The sequence below is a fragment of the Sphaeramia orbicularis genome, chromosome 13 (genome assembly GCF_902148855.1).
Source record: "Sphaeramia orbicularis chromosome 13, fSphaOr1.1, whole genome shotgun sequence".
Taxonomy (NCBI): Eukaryota; Metazoa; Chordata; class Actinopteri; order Kurtiformes; family Apogonidae; genus Sphaeramia; species Sphaeramia orbicularis.
The window spans coordinates 16,207,241-16,229,284 of NC_043969.1; the positions used below are offsets into that span (position 1 = coordinate 16,207,241).

At 34.0% G+C, this 22,044-nt stretch overlaps 1 protein-coding gene across 12 annotated transcripts in view; it reads left to right on the plus strand.

Moving 5' to 3' along the window:
- kirrel3b (kirre like nephrin family adhesion molecule 3b) overlaps window positions 1-22,044 on the plus strand; it is a 319,395-nt gene that overhangs the window by 171,571 nt on the left and 125,780 nt on the right. For all 12 annotated transcript variants that reach the window (XM_030152030.1, XM_030152029.1, XM_030152038.1 and 9 more), the window contains one exon: window positions 15,306-15,455. In XM_030152030.1, the coding sequence (XP_030007890.1) occupies window positions 15,306-15,455 (150 nt within the window). The remainder of the gene's footprint in view (window positions 1-15,305; window positions 15,456-22,044) is intronic.

A 22,044-nucleotide genomic window follows, 5' to 3' on the forward strand; every position in this document is an offset into this window, starting at 1 on the left:
CTTTATTCCTCTTTAGGCATTTCAAAAACAATGAGATTTTTTTTTTTTTTTTTTTTTTGTGAAGCTATTTTTCATGGAGTTGCAAAAATGTGCGTTTAATTTTTAAAGCAAAGAAACATGTATTTGCTGATATACTGTGTGAAAACTATGAAATAAAAACATTAAATGCTGCTAATTTGACGTTTTCTCACATTTTAACATAAACTACAAATAAAAAGTTAAGGATATTTTACATTTTGGGGCTTTTTTTTTTTTCCAGTTGGGATTCTTGCACAAGGCTTTTTACTTTTTTGTGTGTGAATTAAATTGAAACACCTTTTTTTTAATGACCAGACATAGTGTTATTTACAAATGGCAAAAATGACACAAAAAAAAGAGAAATATCCTTAACTTTTTCTTTGTAGTGTACTCTAATCCTCGTCATTACTCACTACATGGAGATAATATGCCAAAAAAAAACCAAAACCTTTTGTCATTAATTACAGTCTAATAACAATGACAAGGAATTAATTTACACTCAAACATGTTAGATGAGGTTTATCAAGAACAGCAAAGTTATGGTAATGTTATCAATTGCAGTGTATTGTTTTGGCTGATATAAAACTAAAATGACAAAATCCATGAACATACAAGAGAACAGCAGTAGAATAGCTGTCCACAGTAGTGACCACTATGCATGAAAGGGTTAAAGTAGGATGACCTATTGTATTAGTTTTTGGTCACTTCAACCATCCGCCTTCATCCCTTTAGAAACTGAAGTGCTGTGTATTTTATAAACAGTCACGGAAAAATTATTAGACCATCAAAAGTCATCAGAAACAATGGTTATGCAATCAAGTACTCACTCCTGTGTGTATCATGGGGCTAAAACAGAAAAAATAAAACATAGAATGCCTAAAAGCACTGATTTTGGAAGTACAATGCCATAGATATTGATGCAAGAACTTAAATTATTTTGGTTATTATCAAGAAAACCATGGAAAATGGACAGATACCAGCTCTGAAATGAAACTCTTATGAGCTATTTTTATTGTTATTATTATATATGTCCAAACATATGTACCTTTAGTTGTACCGGCCATTAAAATGAACAAGAAACTGAGGAAAACAACAGGTGGTCTAATCATTTTTTTCCACGACTGTATGTGTGGATGCACATTGCAATACATATGTATCATATACATCCACAAAACTATCAGTTTCGTCCAGATTATGGTTCAAATGTAATCAGAATCAGGCCACTTATGTGATAACCTGTCATTTCTTGAATTGTCCATTGAATAAATTGTATTTCTGATTAAATCATGAGTCATGATGTGCTTATGGCTTGTAGTTGGCCATTTTCCTGCCAAGTTTCTGTCACACATGAGCTGTAATGTCACTTTAACACCTCTAAAATCATTTTTTTTTTTTTTTTTTTTTTTTTTTTTTGCTGTTATTAGTTTTTTAGATTTGTCAGATTGCAGACAGCCTTGTCAGTTTCACACGGTTGATTTATCTCTAATCTGAAATTTACTTTCGAAAACATGGATGCGAGTCATATTACCATAGGCTAGATATTAGTGCCCCTTTGGTAGTTTCCATTGTCTGAAATGAACTGATAAATCTTACAGCCCCATACTGCACTGATGATGTCGAATTAATGATCACGCTGAAGATAATCAAAGAACTGAAATGCCTGCCATTAGGCTTATGGTGAGGATGAGGGAACGCATGCTAGATTTGTGTGCTCATGACGAATCAGCGTCTGATGATAGAGGACAAGAAAATCCATTGCTGTTGATGAGGACTTGTGAAGAGCTGGGTCACTGCAATAGGGACGTTTTACTTCTGTTAAAGACATATTTTAAAGCAGGAGATTCATACTTATATTAAACTGTACAACTGAACACCTACCTTTACCTCTTTAACCCTTAATAGGTAACCTGGGGTCCCAGCAGACCCCACGTTTTTAATTTTTTATGTTTTCTATGTTTTTATTTGAAGCTCGTGCGTGTTACTTCATTTACCCTCCTAGTATAGGGATCTGAAAAGTAAAATGGCACCAAAAAATTAACTCGTAGAATAATATAGGCAATACAGACATTTTGGGGTCGCCCGTGACCCCAGGTTACCTTTAACGTATATTGATTTATTGTTTTTCCATTTCAGGTATTTCAGAATATGATCAAAAATTGATATTATAAATTTCTAATGACGCGAACCTTCAGTGCTTTAATCTTTTTTGAGTAATTTTAACATCGTGTGAGGCCATGGCTAAGAGGAAAACTCTAAGTGATGAAGATATTAGGATAGAGCTTGCAGATTTAGAAGTAGAATCTGAATCAGATGATGACAATTTATCGTTTGATAGTGTTTATGACATCAGTTTTCCTTCTGTGAAGACTGTTTGTGAGCACCTGTTCGTACTACCTAATTGTGTAGTTAGTTTAGTTTATAGTTATAGTTTAGTTTTTAGAGAAACTTTATTGAAACTGTATTGCAAATGTGTTATAGCAATGTAGTGTGTTTATTTGTAACATGTGAAACTTTTTTGAAATTTTCTGTTAACTTTAGTGAAGGAAATACTTCAAGCAGTAAAGGAGAATTTATTTGGAAAACTAGAAGCACTCGGAGAGCGCAGACCTCCACCAAGGCTGATCAGTGGCGCCCCCCGTGGGCCCCCCCACGCCAAGGAGGTTATGTTTTTGCCAGGGTTTGTTTGTTTGTCTGTCCGTTAGTGTGCAACATAACTCAAAAAGTTATGGACAGATTTTGATGAAATTTTCAGGGTTTGTTGGAAACGGGCCCCCCCACCCCCGATCACCACCAAAATTTAATCATTTCTTCCTTATCCCATTTCCAACAAACCCTGAAAATTTCATCCAAATCTGTCCATAACTTTTTGAGTTATGTTGCACACTAACGGACAGACAAACAAACAAACAAACAAACTAGAAGCACTCGGAGAGCGCAGACCTCCGCCAAGGCTGATCAGTGCCCCCCCCTGTGGGCCCCCCCACCCCCGATCACCACCAAAATGTAATAATTTCTTCCTTATCCCATTTCCAACAAACCCTGAAAATTTCATCCAAATCTGTCCATAACTTTTTGAGTTATGTTGCACACTAACGGACAGACAAACAAACAAACAAACAGACAAACAAACAAACAAACCCTGGCAAAAACATAACCTCCTTGGCGGAGGTAATAAAGCACAATTTTGTTATATTTTTTTCGTTTCGTTGCTATCCTTTCATACTATAAGCAATAAAGTATTGTAACTGACTAAAAAATAACATTTTTAGATGTTTTTATCACCGTAGGTAACCTGGGGTCTAGCTGTACCCCAGGTTACCTGTAGCTATGGGGGGGTCACCATGGTTACCTATTAAGGGTTAAATAAAAAATGAATAGAAACAAATCATTAAAAGTGCTAAAGTAAGTGGAAAAACAAATCTAGTCGCTATGATTAGAAACCTAACTTTTTTTCTATTCCCTGTGGTGTGAAACATTGCTGTAATTTTGTGAAATGGACCAGTAGGGGTCCGTGCATGGTGAAAAGACGATATTTTTCATTTGACTTGGGTACCTGTAGTCACTGAGGTACAATCAATAAAAATCCCAGAAATTAGTGAATTAAATGTATATCTTAAGTCTACTGATGAACTGCATTAGAAGAGCTCCCGACCACCGATTGTTTGTTTCTCCACAACAATTACATATCGCTGAAAACAACCAGCGGTAATACCATAAACAGAAACAGTGGTCACCGGCTACCGAACGCGAACACACATGACTCACACCCACTTCTCCGTATTCGGAAGCTCTCTTGTGCTTTCAAATTGCTGCTATAAAATGCCCAGGCCAGAGGGGTAATAGTTTTTTATAATGATCCTGGGCTAAGCTTTGGTGCTGTGTGGCCACATGCCGCACAGACAGCATGCTGATTATTTCTCTGGAGTGGGTTGGATGTGTGTCTGTGATGGTAATTTCCAGGGCTGATTGGCAAAGAGCGATGAAATTGGGGGCAGTTAGCACTGAGGGGAAATAGTGCTGGAGTGTGTGGAAATGCTGCAGCCGTCCAATGGTAAACAAATTATCCGAACTGAAATGACAACATTAGGTGATGCAAACTGTTGGTCCACATTATGACTGGAGCCTGTGCACAGACTTTAACTCTGGGCTTTGTTATGCCCTTTGAGACAATTGACCAGTCTTTATCACAGACCTGTGGCCTCACCTTTCCAAATGCAAACCGTTCAGTCAACGCATTATGAGTCGTAATTTATGATTTGATGCAGAAGACACATCCAGCATAGAGTGAAACCTTGACATTTGTAATTTGCAGGGAAATTCACTCCTCTCCTAAATGGTTTTTGAAGAGTGTTGAAACTGGGGTAGTTTGCACTGCTGTAGTGTTCGGGTGATACTGAGTGAATGTAGAGTTTCCAATGAGTGGTTAACCCTTAAAGACCCAGTGGTACGTTTGTGTGAGTTCCCAAATAATTTTTTCTCTATGTTTAATCTTTTTTTAGAGGGGTCATATTTTCCTAACCCACTTTTGTTAGTTGTTGGTTCATTTATTTGTGTATTTGGACCCTAATAGTTCCAAAAGTTTGAATTTGAACCCTCCAGGTGCTGCAAAGCTATCCTTAGATTCATTTTGGCAAAAATCGAGTGGACTTCTACAACCCGTTTTAATTCCTGCTTAATTTGTTACGTCTATAAGTAGTTACGTCACGACATTTGCACATATAAGGTCAAGACTTTCGTCGAACGTTTCCCCGAGTATGACAAATTGTTTATCGGCAGCAGCGGTTGTAGTAAAAGCTGAAAATATGTCCAAACTTTGAGTCGATTACCTAAAATGTTCAGTTGTTGGTTGAATGAGACAGAGCAGCACAGCCAACAACCTGGAGGGGGCGGGGCGTTAAGTGGGTCATGTGCATTTAAAGGGCCAGCGCTCAAAATGAGCGAAATAGGGTTGAAGATGGACCTGTGGAATTTAATTAATGAATCAAATATAGCATTTACAGTTCATGTAGACCACAGGGAAGTGTTTTAAAATTCATAATTCCATTAAAAAAAAAGCAAAATATCACATCTTTAAGTGATTTATCACAATTTTATTGTAATAAGATCTTCTGTATTTTGTATTTTTTCAGTGAAAATCAGGTATTTTCTTATATTTAATTCACTGACCATGTAGATGTTCATAAAAGCTCAGACTAAACTTGAGGGTTATTATATGGAAAGAGAGAAAACTGAATAAAAAGTGACATTTTCATCAAATATGTCATTACCTGAACATAAAAACAAGTGTGTCCATCCAATGTCATTGATCCAACTCCATGGGTTTTGTTGGTGAATCAGTGTTGTAGAAGATGACGGTGTTTCTACGTTCACTACGGAACCTCTGAACGTCCAAATGGGTCATATCTGATGACCATGAAAAGATGACAAACTGTATTTTATTGATTATTTGCATATATTGATAGGATTAGTGGGTCAACAGGTATTAAACCATTATATCAGTAGGTGGTTTTGGTGAACAGTGGATGTTTGGGTCTTTATGGGTTAATATTAATTATTGTCATTTAATAATCATTGGAATAGTCGTAAAACCTATACCATGTGTTTACATATATAATACTGTATGTTTGAAAGTTCAGTCTAATCCCCTAAAACAGGGGTGTCAAACTCATTTTCTTCCGGGGGCCACATTCAATCCAATTTAATCTGCAGTGGGCCGGACCAGTACAATAATAGCATGATAGCCAATAAATAATGACAACTCCAAATTGTTTTAGCGCAAAAAATAACATTAAATTATGCCAATATTTACATTTACAAACTATCCAAACAAAAAGTATGTGAATAACCTGAAAAAAAATGAAATTTGTTAAGAAACATAAGTACAGTTTTATCAGTATTCCGCCTCGACTTATCATTTATACATATGGATTACAAATCTGATCTACAAAGGCACAAAACATTTAGTAACAGGCAGAAAATTCTTCAAATTGCACTTCATTTTCTTTAGACATTTCAGGTTGTTCATATTTGTTCAGGTTATTCACATTTTATGGTTAAAGGATAGTTTGTTAATGTAAACATTTTCATAATTTAGTGTTTTTTGCGCTAAATCAAAGAGGGAAAAAAATAGTGCTGTCATTATTTATAGGTTATTATGATATTATTTTTGAGTTTGGTGCCCTAACTTGCACTTTGCAAATTCATCCCATGGGCCGGATTGGAACCTTTGGCGGGCTGGTTTTGGCCCCCGGGCCACATGTTTGACACCTGTGCCCTAAGATAAACTCTACTGGACCAAATCTTATGATATGATCTACTTTTTATAGAATAATTCATAGTACAGGATCTGCTGTCACTAAGACCGGAAACCCACTGAGCTGTCTGTTGTGTTGTGTCTTTTTCCCTTCTACATGTCTACATATTTATAAAACCTAAACCCCGAAGTCAGGGCCCGGATATCTTTTAACAAATTGCCATGTCTAGACTGTATCCAATTTTGTTATTATTATGATTTCCTTGGTAGTGTATTTTTAAGCTCTCCGGTAAACACCATTAGGAACCTCAATAAAGCATCCCTAACATGGATCTTTCCTCCTCACCTGTTCCTGTCACTGATAAAGTTTAGACTGGCATTCTTAATTTTTAATTGGACATTTTAGGTGTGCAAATATTTCATTTCTTGAACACGTGAGTGACTCTTTTACATGCAATGCCTGGCAGAATGGTAGATTAGAGAGGGGTACCTTTTTACCAATCCTGTGATTCTCAGTGAAGGATAAATCTGGCATATGTGACAGTGATTTATTCAGTGCAAAGGGGATGGATGAATGAATGTAGCCACCTTGATGTAAGCCTCAGCCTTCTCCAACACATCACTATTCCGCCACTGCTACGCTACTATGAAGACACATTTGTTTCAAGACTCAGCCAGGCTTTAAATTGAAAGAAGGAGGTCACTTCTTAACTGCTCAAGTGACAAGTACAAACTGGTGTTAAGTATTTGATTCAGTTTCACCTATGTATTCTAGGACATTGCTCTAGGGAAGGCAACGGTATCGAAATCTTTTGGGTAATGCATATGGAGGGAGGTGTTTTTTTTTTTTTTTTTTTAAACAAATGACATTTTAGATAAAGTCACCAAAAAGTATCAAATATCTTTTCAGGAGACAAGAGATTTAGCATGGCTCAGGGTTCCCGCAGGGTCTTAAAAAGCCTTAAAAGTCTTGCATTTACAAATCTGCATTTAACCCTTTCATGCACGAATTATGAGAACCTTAATCAAAATTTTTTCCTGAGTGTTTTTATTCCTCTTTAGGCATGAAAAAAACAATGCGATTGAAAATTTTCTTCTGAAAAATAAATAATAAATAAATAAAAATTATTTTAAAAATAAAAAAAAAAAGATACAGTAAAAAAATAATAATAATGAATGAAAAAAAAAATTCTTATGAACTTATTTTTCATGAAGTTGCAAAAATGTCCACTCTGCTGGACACCACACGTTTAATTTTTGACGCACAGAAACATGTATTTACTGATAAATTGTGTGAAAACTATGGGGAGGGCTTGTGATTCTGGAGGTTTATACTCAGCAAAGATCTACATAATGTTACCTATTCATGTCAGAAAAGATATGTAGTGTCTTAAAACTTTAATAAAGATGTGTGTAAAAAAAAAAAAAAAAAAAAAATCCATGAATTTGTTACAATTCATTCATACAAGAGAACAGCTGTAGAAGAGCTGTCCACTGTAGTGACCACTGTGCATGAAAGGGTTAATACCTTGAAAAAGTCTTTAAAAGGTATTAAATTTGATATGGTAAGCCTTACGTTACATTGCCGTAAATCCTGTGTTGTCTTTAAATGTGTCTGTTAAATGTTCAAGCTGCAAAGAAAGTAACGTTAGTTCCACCCGTTCCAACCTGGCAATTTATACTGAAATCAGGAACCAATTATCGCTAACTTTGCAGCTCCCAGTGAAAAATGACTTGGAACGGTGGGAATCAATTAATAAATACATTTTCCTAAATTTGAGTTACAAATTTTTGCCAGTATGGCCACGAAATTGGCATTAAATTCTGTTCTAAGTAGTCTTAAAATTATTAGAAAGTTAAAATTATTGGAGGGAGGTGGCAACCGAGATAAATAAAATAATAGGGATGGATTTAGATTATTCTTTTGTTACCTTATATCTTGGTAAAATACCGGAAACAGTCCTTCAGAAGGATAAATACTTATTGAAGATACTTTTGGCAAGTAGTAGGAAAGCTATAAACCGACAATGGTTGCAACCCGACCCTCCAACTTTGGACCTCTGGCGTGGGATTATTAAAGAAATTTACTGTATGGAAACTTACTTTTGCTTTAAGACTTGAGTTGGAGAAATGTACTGAACGCTGGGAAAAATGGATTGTGTACGCACCTTGATTCATACAACCGTAATTGTCCAATGATGTATGTGTGCATGATGTAAAAGAACATTTTAAGTTTAATTGTAACACCCATGATGATCTCATGTTCATTGTTTGTTCTTTTGAAAATTAATAAATAAAAAGTAAAAAAAAAAAAAGTAGTCTTAAAAAGGTCTTAAAAAGCCTTAACCTGATAACACCAAACGTATCATATTTTATACATGAGTTTTGAAGCCTTCTACATGATCAGTGTGATATTTTTCTCTTGAAAAGCCTGACGTATACAATTAGATACATGCAATACGCAAATAATCCACCAGGGGGGAGGAATTCATTCACCAGAGGCCTTTCCAGTGACACTTCAAGATTATTATTAATGAGGAAGGAGGCAGAACTTTGACAGTTTTAAAAAGGAATTACTAATTTGTTAGACATGTTTGTGTTATATTATGTTTTTGGTTGTTCAGAAATAATAATATTTGAGCACTGAGACCCGATGTATCAAATACAATACAAAATTGAAACTCATACATGGAAATTGATATTTAAAAAAAAAAAAAAAAAATGGGGGTTGTTCAGAAGGACCAATAAAGGCTCCAGTTTCTGTCAATAATTTAATGGTTCAGACTTTACAGGGTTAAATTTAATTTGTAGAAACCAGAACCCTGACGGCTGCTTGTTCTTGTTCTAACTCTCAGTACTATTTTTATTGTGTTGGTCCTGTTTTTTTTTTTTTTTTTTTTTTTTTTTTATTCTTATTTTAATTTGCAACATGCTGCAGGTCATAAATAACCTTCTGGAACTTAGATTAACATTAAATCATTCTTAAGCACAAGCAAAGCCAAAATTAATGACTTCTGCGAGTGTGTGTTATGTGACAAACATGTGATTCTGTTGAGTTTTGCTATTAATTTAAAAACAAAAAAAAAAAAAAAAAAAAGGATTGAGAAGTTAAATATTTTGTTACTGCTGTTTCCAGTTAAAGTATTACACATAATTTTCATGACCTCCTGGTGAAAATTGTGTGCTAAAATGTTTCTCTCTTCAGACATTGTCAAATATAAAAGAAAAACCAGAACATTTAGAAGGCTGTAATCAAGCTGCTACTGCACTGGAATGAATATGCAGCAGAATGTCAAGTAATCTGTCTGTGATGGAAAAAAAAAAAAAAAAAAAATAGAAAGTGGAAATATTCTTTCTGTCTGTGTGCTTAATTAAATTACATATTAATTTGATAACCGATATGGTGAGGGGTTCAGAGAGGCATGGCAGGAGTGAAAACATGAGTGGAGGTATGTAAGCACTCATGGAGCTCAGAGAGAAATCCATCATCAACTCATTTACAACAGAGGCGGACGGAATTGATAATATCAGTCATGACTGAGCATATACATGACTCCCTGACATTGAAAATGTTTTACCACAACCTGCCAAGGCATCTGTTGAGTAGCTGTCTATGTCGTATGATAGCGTGCTTCATCCGCGTGCTGACTGGTTAGCAGAGTACAGCCGAGATAAGCCCCTCACGTACGTTCAGTGTCAGGTCTGAACAAAGGTGTCTTGGTTTGGAGGCCAACATACAGTATACGGTGAGATAAACGTCTCGGCGAGGCAACATCACTCACAATACCCATGCACATTTATGAAGGCCTGATTAACCAGGGAGAAGCTGTTGAGTCTCAAGATGATAAAAAGCCCATTATGTGCTTTGAGGTACACATTTTTATTTTTCATGATGTATATTCAAATGAGGTTGTGTATTTGCGTGATGTGTGTGCGCATGTGTGTCAGTGTACACAGGCAGGAGACTACATGAATCAATATGAAAACTTCTGCCTACATCTTTAACAAGCTATCCATCACACGGAATTCAATTCAAGACTGAAAAATGACTTGAGGGGATTCAAATGGCATTTTCCAACTAAATTAAAATCAGTTTCGCGGATGACAATAACTTTGGTTGTGGTTTGAAATATGCGTCGAAGCTGATCGGTTTTCTTGTCTGTGTTAGAATTAATAGGGTTAGATTTTTGATGCAGGATTACGCAAACAAATAGTCATGATTTTTAGGGTCTGGACTGAGGATGAAGCCATAGTTCCATAGGTGGTTCCATTGGTGGATTAAAGAGCATTAGAGGAAATAAAGCGATTTTTTTTTTTTTTTTTCCAATATTGCATGTTAGTAACAATAACACTGGGTTACAAAAAAATTTTTTTTACAAGTTGTCTAGGTTTTTTTCAACTGAATTAGAACCGTTTTGCACCGCTAAATCCAAAAATGACACCTGTTTTATTTATTTATAAGAAAATACAAAGAGTCAGTCATGCATTTTAACAGAAAAACAAGAACAGGAAAGAGTATTTGTGTCACAGTTCTTCAAGCAAATATTTAATAAACAAGAACATTTGATGCATTTGTATCTTGTTACAAATTGGTTAAGGAAAATACCATTCAATGTAAATTAGGTTGCATTAAGTAGTGTAACTTTACGGATATAACGTTTCCCAAATCAAACGAAAAGTTTACAAAGGGGCATAAATTATTACACTGGGTTACAAAAAAATGTTTTTTGCAAGTTGTCTAGGTTTTTTTCAACTGAATTAGGACCGTTTTGCACCGCTAAATCCAAAAATGACACCTGTTTTATTTATTTATAAGAAAATACAAAGAGTCAGTCATGCATTTTAACAGAAAAACAAGAACAGGAAAGAGTATTTGTGGCACAGTTCTTCAAGCAAATATTTAATAAACAAGTACATTTGATGCATTTGTATCTTGTTACAAATTGGTTAAGGAAAATACCATTCAATTTAAATTAGGTTGCATTAAGTAGTGTAACTTTACGGATATAACGTTTCCCAAATCAAACGAAAAGTTTACAAAGGGGCATAAATTATTACACTGGGTTACAAAAAAATGTTTTTTGCAAGTTGTCTAGTTTTTTTTCAACTGAATTAGGACCGTTTTGCACCGCTAAATCCAAAAATGACACCTGTTTTATTTATTTATAAGAAAATACAAAGAGTCAGTCATGCATTTTAACAGAAAAATGCGCAAGTGTTCCTCAAATATTCGGGTGACAATTTCTCCCATTCTTCTTTCATAGTATCTTCCAGACTTTCTCGTAATAGTTTTGCTCATAGTCGTTCTCTTCTTTCCATTATAAACAGTCTTTATGGACACTCCAACTATTTTTGAAATCTCCTTTGGTGTGACGAGTGCATTCAGCAAATCACACACTCTTTGACGTTTGCTTTCCTGATTACTCATATGGGCAAAAGTTTGTGAAAAGGTATGGATAATAGTGTTAGGTATGATTATGACATCAATATATGTTTGGTTTCAAAACAATTGACGTAGTGCCTGCTGAGAAAAAAACAACTAAATGTTCATTGTAAATTGTGCTTCCCCACCCTGTACAAGAGAACAGCTGGAGAAGAACTGTCCACTGTAGTGACCACAATGCATGAAAGGGTTAAATATAGGTTAAATAAAATGGGAATACGTTATAATTTGAAGATTTAACATTACACACAAGTTTTATTTTTGTACTTGTGCATAAATAACACATTTTATATTCATGCACATACTCTTATTTATGTCATTTTTCATTGTTTGTTTTTTTTTTTTTTGGCTTTCAAATATCTTTATGCTGAGCTCTTGCAACGCAGTTTTTTCTGCAAATGACAAACAAACTGCTTCTGATTCTGATTAGGTATTAAAAACAAAAGATTTATATAAGTGGAATAATATGTTGACATCCTCGCTGCATTTCTTGGGCCTAAATCAGACAGAGCGTGTCTGTATAAGCGCATACGTCTGTGTCTTTGTGTGTAGGCTTTGGTTGATAGGCAGCCTGCCAGTGTTTGTAGCTACACATCAGTACCATTCCACACATCAGTATTCATTCTCCACTCTGATCTACAACACCCCGCCACCCCAACCCACCCCACCCCTTCACCGTCACCGTACTCCTCCCCATTAACACACCCTCTGCTGCTAATGGAGTTGACTGCACACCACTTTCCGCCTGAACACGCGGTAGAAGAGTGCAACTAATAGCAGTAGCTCAGTTGGAATACAAGGGTGTGAGCTTGAGTTAATGTATGCCACTAGAGCAGTGTTGGCAGACAGGAGCGTGGTGTATGCTGTGGTGTGTATGGGCCACCCCATCTGTACATCCTTCATAAATGAACCAAGCTGAGCTGTGATGGCTGTCTCTTAGCCTGTGCCTAGTCAACATGTCCACTGTGTGCGGCGAAATTCTGGATGTGCCACATTTTTATGTCACTTTTTAAAGATGTAAAGCGGATATAATGCCTTTTTTTTTTCTATCTCCATCTGATCAAAATGACACAGTGATGTTACTGTATAATTCAGGGGTATCAAACTCATTTTAGTTCAGGGGCCACATTCAGCCCAGTTTAACCCTTTCATGCACAAATTATGAGAACCTTAATCAAAATTTTTTCCTGAGTGTTTTTATTCCTCTTTAGGCATGAAAAAAAACAATGTGATAGAAAATTTTCTTCTGAAAAATAAATAAAAAATAAATAAATAAAACTAGAAGCACTCGGAGAGCGCAGACCTCCGCCAAGGCTGAGCAGTGGCCCCCCCCCGTGGGCCCCCCCACCCCCGATCACCACCAAAATTTAATCATTTCTTCCTTATCCCATTTCCAACAAACCCTGAAAATTTCATCAAAATCTGTCCATAACTTTTTGAGTTATGTTGCACACTAACGGACAGACAAACAAACAGACAGACAGACAAACAAACCCTGGCAAAAACATAACCTCCTTGGCGGAGGTAATAAAAATAATTTTTAAAAAAAATTAAAAATACATTTAAAAAAGTAATAATGACAAAAAAATTCTTATGAATCTATTTTTCATGAAGTTGCAAAAATATCCACTCAGCTGGACACCACACGTTTAATTTTTGACACATAGAAACATGTATTTACTGATAAATTGTGTGAAAACTATGGGGAAGGCTTGTGATTCTGGGGGTTTATCCTCAGGAGAGATCTACATAATGTTACCAATTCATGTCAGAAAAGACATGTAGTGTCTTAAAACTTTAATAAAGATATGTGTAAAGAAAAAACAAAACAAAACAAAAAAAAAAAAACAAAGAAAAGAACAACAAAATCCATGAATATACAAGAGAACAGCTGTAGAACAGCTGTCCACTGTAGTGACCACTGTGCACAAAAGGGTTAATTTCAAGCAGGCCGGACCTGTGAAATAATAACAATGAAAAAAAGTAAAATTATATTATGATCACGTTTACATCAACAAAGTTTCCTTAAAAATCTGAATAACGTGAACAACTTGAACTGTCTTATGAAAAACAAGTACAATTTTAACAACAGGGGTGTCAAACTCATTTTAGTTCAGGGGCCACATTCAGCCTGATTTGATCTCAGGTGGGCCAGACCAGTAAAATAATAACTGCAAAAAAAAGTAAAATTCTATTATGATCAGGTTTACGTCTGCAAAGTTTCCTTAAAAATCTGAATAACATGAACAACTTGAATTGTCTTAAGAAAAACAAGTACAATTTTAACAATATTATACCTTGGTTTATTAGTTTATCATTTACACATGTGCATTACAATCGCACAAAGCATTTAGTAACAAGCAGAATGTTGGTAAAATTGCATTTACTTTTTTAAAGACATTTCTGTTTGTTCAAATTTCTTCAGGTTGTTCACGTTTTTTTTGTAAAAGTTTATTTTGGTAATGTAAATATTTTCATGTAATTTTACTTTTTTACACCAAAAAAACAAAGAGAGAATTTGGAGTTGTCATTATTTATAGATTATTATGATAATATTTTACTGGTCTGACCCACTTGAAATCTAATTGGGCTGTATATGGAACCTGAATTAAAATGATTTTGACACCATTGATTGTTAATATCTTCAGTGTAGTTTTGCATTTCATAAATTTCATCCTGCCGGCCATATTGGACTCTTTGGCCGGCCCGATTTGGCCCCCGGGCCGCATGTTTGACACCTGTGTTTAACAATATTGTGGCATGTTTGCCGCGGTGCATTATGGGTAGTGGGTATTTTGTTCTAAACGTGTTATTTTAATGTGCAAGAATTCAGTGGGGCTGTTGTGTTAGTATTAGTTTTGACTTAATATGTGTATGGCAATGCTTATTGGCCTTTTTTGTTTATTTTTTCTGTATTTTGGTAATTTGTAAAATTGCACTCTGAGTGAGAGCCATAGGCAGAGCAATGGCTATCCTGTTGCCATCATTACAAGTTAGATCTTTCTGCTTGACAAAATGAAAGTGTAAATTGTACTCAACCTTTGCACAGAGATAACTTCCTGCCAAATTTCCATGTGTGTAACAATGTTATTCCTTGGGTTATTAATTTATTGTTTAAATATGTGCATTACAATCGCACAAAACAATTAGAAACAGGCAGAATGTTGGTAAAATTGCATTTGCTTTTTTAAAGATATTTCTGTTTGTTCAAATTTCTTCAGGTCATTCATGTTTTTTTTGTAAAAGTTTATTTTGGTAATGTAAATATTTTCATGTCATTTTACTTTTTTACACCAAAAAAACAAAGAGAGAATTTGGAGTTGTCATTATTTATAGATTATTATGATAATATTTTACTGGTCTGACCCACTTGAAATCTAAATGGACTGTATATGGAACCTGAATTAAAATGATTTTGACACCATTGATTGTTAATATCTTCAGTGTAGTTTTGCATTTCATAAATTTCATCCTGCCGGCCATATTGGACTCTTTGGCTGGCCCGATTTGGGCCCCGGGCCGCATATTTGACACCTGTGGTACAATTGATGTGATTCAGAACTAACCTTCCCATTTTTGTTTTTTCCTAAGGAGTGGAAACCATGTTCTCCCAGCAGCCACAGGACCTGGTGGTGGTGGCGGGCCAGCCGGTGACATTACCATGCACCATCCCCGGTTATCACGGAGTAGTGCTGTGGATCAAAGATGGCCTGGCACTGGGAGTTGGCAGGGACCTCTCTGGTAAAGAACATCTCTTAGCCCCTACCACTTTCTTCATTTACAGTCTCTGAAGTGCTCCAATGTCAACATCATACCCTCTGCCAAATAGGTCACTTGACAGAAAGATTAAAGAGGTCTCATATTAATTGCGTATAAAGTGTCTCATGGAAAATGAATAATCATATCATTTAACTTCAGAAAACAGAACGGAATTCATTTCTTGAATTGCGTGTAAGGCCATCAAAAAACTCTCATAGTTCCACTTTGGCAAAGACGCACAAAAAGCTGACTAAAATGTGGAATCAATAGTGGCCCTGGTCTTTCTGTGGCGCTTCAGGCTGCTGAATGGGTTTCTGAAGAGGAGCTAGCGTCCTCTAATTACACTGCACCTCAAGTATAATTGCCTTAATTGTTTAATTTGGAGTAAAAGTGACTACAGCACTGTTATTTAGTCGCCTGCTGTTCCACCAGTCAAGACTTTATGTATATTCATGACCTTGATGAATTTCAAGGAAACACATCACTCATCTAAATAAATATTTACCACCTTTTGAAGCACTTACCTATTGAATGGGAAAATTCATAAAAGCTCAGTGCCTCATTCACTGAAATGATCATTAACCTTAAAGGTAGAGTAAACGCTTCCTGAAAAAGACAGTTGATAATTCAAGTCAACAGCCAAATAAACACACCTATTTAACGGTCCTTCAGAAGCTCCGCCCTCTGCCCTTTCATACCTTTTGGCCTGTCCTGTGTTTGTGTCCCAGAACAATGTTGCATGAACTGGTCTGAACCACTTTGTTTTTCCCATTTGTAGAGTCAGGGCGGTGCATGAACACCATACTTTGCTACACAAACAGATGATCATGAGGGGATGATAAACTACAACTCAGATAAATACTATGGTCATGTCTCACAGGTACTTTCAGTCATCGTTCCAGTTTTTCATGACTGTCAATTCATTTATTCCTGTGACTTTATATCATTGGTTACTGTTTCTGTTTTTGACAGTTCTTAAAAAAAAAAAAAAAAAAAAAAAAAAATAAAAATAATAATAATAATAATAATAATAATAATAATAATAATAATAATAATGCCCTGCGATGAACTGGCGACTTGTCCAGGGTGTACCCCGCCTTCGCCCCTATGTAGCTGGGATAGGCTCCAAGCGACCCCCGTGACCCTAGTGAGGATAAAGCGGGTTCAAAAAATGAATGAATAATAATAATAATAATAATAATAATAATAATAATAATAATAATAATAATAATAATAATAATTTCTTTCTTTCTTTCTTTCTATTTATTGTCAGTGTATGGGAGTCCTATAGGACCTCAGTCAAAAGTACCCTCTTCTGCCTGTACAGTTTTAATACATGGAACTATTTATTTGTTATTTTCTGCTATTGGTACTAATTTAATGTATTCACACACTATCAGAGGAGACAAGGGACTCAGTCACAGATGCAGTAGACACACATCAACAATCCAAATACGCCTCTGAATGAAAAAAAAACAAAAACATAATTCCATAATAAAATGTTTTGTGCCTCTAATTAAACATTCAAGTATCATTATACTTGATGAGACTAGAATACAGGGTATCCTGCATGTGATTGACAGGCAGTCAGTAGAAGATGGAGTATGAGTGTAAAACATTTCATCATTTTGGAGGCTGGAGAGACAGGGGATCTAGAAATACAGAAATAATAATTTCTGTGTATGTGACATTAATTGCATGATTGAAAAAAAAGAGTATTTTTGTTTCACATTAGTTTATTCCTGTTTTATTCCAAGAGCACTGTAATGTAATGTAATGTAATGTAATAGAACAGAACAGAATAGAATAGAATAGAACAGAATAGAATAGAATAGAACAGAATAGAATAGAATAGAATAGATAGAATAGAATAGAATAGAATAGAATAGAACAGAACAGACAGAATAGAATAGAATAGAATAGAATAGAATAGAATAGAATAGAATAGAATAGAATAGAATAGAACAGAACAGAATGTAATAGAATAGAACAGAATAGAATAGAATAGAATAGAATAGAATAGACAGAATAGAATAGAATAGAATAGAACAGAACAGACAGAATAGAATAGAATAGAACAGAACAGAACAGAATAGAATAGAATAGAATAGAATAGAATAGAATAGAATAGAATAGCCTGTGTTGTCAATACACAATGGTGTACAAGGGAATTTATGTTACATATGTTGATTAAATGATAATCAAATCCTTCTTAAACATATTTTAATTCGTGCTTAAAGCTACTGGGACATTGAAATTATTGCAGTTCATCTAACAACAACACCTAATGCAACTTCTGTGATTTATTTATTTATTTATTTATTTATTTTAAGCACAAAAACATCTCAAGATCTCAAATGATTAAATGTGTATTCCAGTATAAACTGGGGTCTCTCTACCCTGCGACCTTTGGTAAATTCTCTGAGAGGCCTTCTCTGTTGCTGATATGGTCTGTAATTAAACCTCAGAGGCTGACAGAACCCCAGTAAAGCCATCCTATTCCCTCTTCAGGTCCTTATCAGGCCCAAGGGAGGCTTAGAGGTTGTAGTAAACAATGGTCCTGAAGTCTTCAAAAACTCTCCCTGTGTGCTCATGATTTCTGGAGATAGGATGAGCAAGAGATGGAAAGGGAGCCGCGGAAAGCACAATTTTATTTAGGGTCAGAGGGGAGGAGAGATCTAGAGTTTGATCTAAGTCTTTCGATTTCTTTTGACTTAACAAGCCAAGACAATATGGATGAAATCTCATTCCAGCAAAAAGAGTAAAACAGAAGAAAAACAGAGAAGATTGAGCTACAGTAACTACAGTAAATCAACAGAGTATAAGATAGTTGAACAGTCATGGGCTTCGCTGCAACAAGTCTATCGTATACTTGAAGAAATGTCAGGGTGATCTGTAAAACCCCAAACATACACCAAAGCATTTATTGATCTAAAATGTTTAATACCTATTGATCTGTTAATCCTATCAATACATACAAATAACTGAATAAAATGCAGTTTGTCGTCTTTTCATGGTCATCAGATATGACCTATTTGGACATTCGGAGGCTCTGTAGTTACCATGGAAACACCATCATCTTCTCCAACATTGATTCACCAGTAAAACATATGTAGTTCAATAAATGACAGTGGGTGGAAACACTGGTTTAATGTTCAATTAAATTACTCTTCCTATTTTTTTTTTTTTTTCTAATTTGAACAATAACGTTTGAATTAACTCTGAGCATTTATGAACATCTACATGATCAGTGAATTAAATATAATAATAATAATAATAATAATAATAATAATAATAATAATAATAATAATAATAAACTTTATTTGTATAGCACCTTTCATACAGAAATTGTAGCCCAAAGTGCTTCACATTGATTGAAAAAATACAATATTAAAATACATTAAGATTTGATTATACATCAAGAAATAAAATGAAATTTGAGAGAAATACAATTAAATAAAAATAAAAACAGCGCACATTAAAATATTTGATTATGCATAGAATTTTTGAAGTGCAAGAAATAAGATGAAATTTGAGAGAAATACAATAAAATAAAAATAAAACAGCGCACATTAAAATATTTGATTATGCATAGAATTTTTGAAGTGCAAGAAATAAGATGAAATTTGAAATACAATAAAATAAAAAAATAAAAACAGAAATACAATAAAATAAAATAAAAATAGCGCACATTCCTGGTTCCTGAATTGTGACCCCATTTTTATCTCCTTTCAAAGGCTAATGAGAATAAAAATGTTTTTTTAGTAAATATAGTAAAATATCTGATTTTTACAAAAAAATGCAGAATGCAGATGATAATATTATAATGCATGGTCATAAGAAAGGCAAAAAATTGTAATAGTTGCACATAGAAATCAAAAATAGTTGTATGAGTTAAATAGTTTAACCCATAAAGACCCAGTGGTGCTTTTGTATAAGTTTTCCTTCTATTTAACTTTTCTTAAGTGATTTATCATCATTTATTATAATATTATCCTCTGCATTTAGCTTTTTTTTTTTTTTTTTAGTGTAAATTAAGAGTTTTCCTGTATTCAATCAGTTGATCATGTAGATGTTCATTAAATCTCAGAGTAAATTCAAAGATTATTGAATCAGAAAAAGAGAAAACCGTTTTGTTTTTTTGTTTTTTTTTTGTTTTTTTAAATCATATTATCCTCTTTAATTTTAGGTTTAGGTTTAGGTTAGTTTATTTCAGACACAGACATAATACAAAACATGAAACAAAAATAAAAATAATAATAAATAATACACAAATAAAAAAAAACAAACAATAGAAACATAATAATAATAATAATAATAATAATAATAATAATAATAATAATAATAATAATAATAATAATAATAATGATAAACAATACACAAAAAAAATAAAATAATAGAAAAAAAGGACAACTGTTGTGCCTGTGTTTTCATTTTTAACTGAAGATAATGCGCTGTCCTATATTTAATTTCCTATGTTTGATTTAGATATTCATGAAAACTCTGAGTTAATTCAAAATGTATTATATCAAAACTGAAAAAAGTGAGTTTTGCAGCAAATATATCATTAAGTGAATATAAACCCAGTGTCTCCATCCACTATAGGTGTATATTCTCCATTATCCACATCCTGCAGCTTTAACTCATTGAAACAGCTGACAACGGACCTTGCTTAGTTGTGGCCAAGTATTGATTAGAGTCTTTAACCCATAAGGACCCAGAACTACTTTTGTGCCAGCCACCAAACAACGGGTGGTCTAATAATGTTTTCTGCAACTGTAAACTCAAAGGTTATTATATCAAAATAGAGAAATCTGAAGAAAAAGTGACTTTTTTCCAGCAAAATATATCATTAGCTGAACATAAACCCAGTGTCTTCCTCCAATGTCATTGATCCAACTCTATGGGTTTTACTGGTGAATCAATGTTGTAGAAGATGACGGTGTTTCCACGTTCACTACGGAGCCTCTGAACGTCCAAATGGGTCATATCTGATGACCGTGAAAACATGACAAACTGTATTTTACACCAATTATTTACATGGATTGATAGGATTAATGGATCAGTTAAACAGTTTAGATCAGGGGTCTCAAACTCATTTTCTTTCAGGGGCCACATTCACCCGATTTGATCTCCAGTGGGCCGGACCAGTAAAATAATAACATAATAACCTATAAATCAGGGGTGTCAAACTCATTTTAGTTCAGGGGCCACATTCAGCCTAATATGATATGAAGTGGGCCGGACCAGTAAAATAATATAAGTAATAGGATAAGAACTTTTGAGTGTAAAAAGTAAATTCTGTAATGACAATATTTATATCCACAAATTGTACTTGAACATAACATGAACAAATATGAACAAGCTGAAAATTCTTTAGTAAAATAAGTACAATGTTAACAATATTACGTCTTAGTTTATCATTTATACATGTGAATCACAACTTATAGATCACAGTGGATCTACAAATACACAAAACATCAAATAACAGGGAGAATATTGTTAAAATTCCACATACCTCTCTTAAGAGATTTCAGGTTATTCACTTTTTTTTTTTTTTTTTTTTTTTTTTATAAAAGGCTAGTTTGTGAATGTCAACATTTTTGTGCAATTTTACTTTTTTTTTTTTTTTTTTTTTTTTACACTAAATCACTGAGAAAAAAATACAGTTTTCATTATTTATAGGTTATTATGATAGTATCTTACTGGTCTGAAAAATCTTGAATTAAGAAAAAAAAAATCTTGAATCAAGCAACAAAAAAATCTTGAATAAAGCAAAAAACATTTTGAATTAAGCAAAACGAATCTTGAGTTAAGCAAAAAACAAAAATCTTGAATCAAGCAACAAAAAAAAAAAAATCTTGAATTAAGCAAAAAAAATCTTGAGTTAAAAATGAAGAGATTTCAGATATTTATATTTTTTGTAAAAGACTAGTTTGTAAATGTAAACATTTTTGTGTAATTGTACTTTTTTTTAACGCGAAAACAATGAGACAAATTTACAGTTTTCATTATTTATAGGTTTTTATGATAGTATTTTACTGGTCTTATCCACTTTAGACTGAAATGACCTAAAAGGATTTTAACATCCTTGATTATTAATATCTTCAGTAATTTTTGCATTTCACAAATTCATCCCAGGGTCCGGATTGGACCCTTTGGCGGTCCGGATTTGGCCCCCGGGCCGCATGTTTGACACCTGTGCTGTAAATAATGATAACTCCAAATTTTTGTCTTTGTTTTAGTGCAAAAAAAACCCAAAACATTAAATTATGAAAATACTTACTTTTATAAACTATTCAAAAAAAAAAAAAAAAGAAAAAACTGAAATTTAAATAAAAAAAACTTAAGAAAATTTTGTGCAATTTTAAGAATATTCTGCCTCAACTTATCATTTATACATGTGCATTATGGATCGGATCTACAAAGACACTAAACACTTAGTAACAGGCAGAAAATTGCTAAAATTGTGCTTAATTTTCTGAAGACATTTTAGGTTGTTCATATTTGTTCAGGTTATTCACATTTATTGTTACAGGATAGTTTGTAAATGTAAACATTTCCATAATTC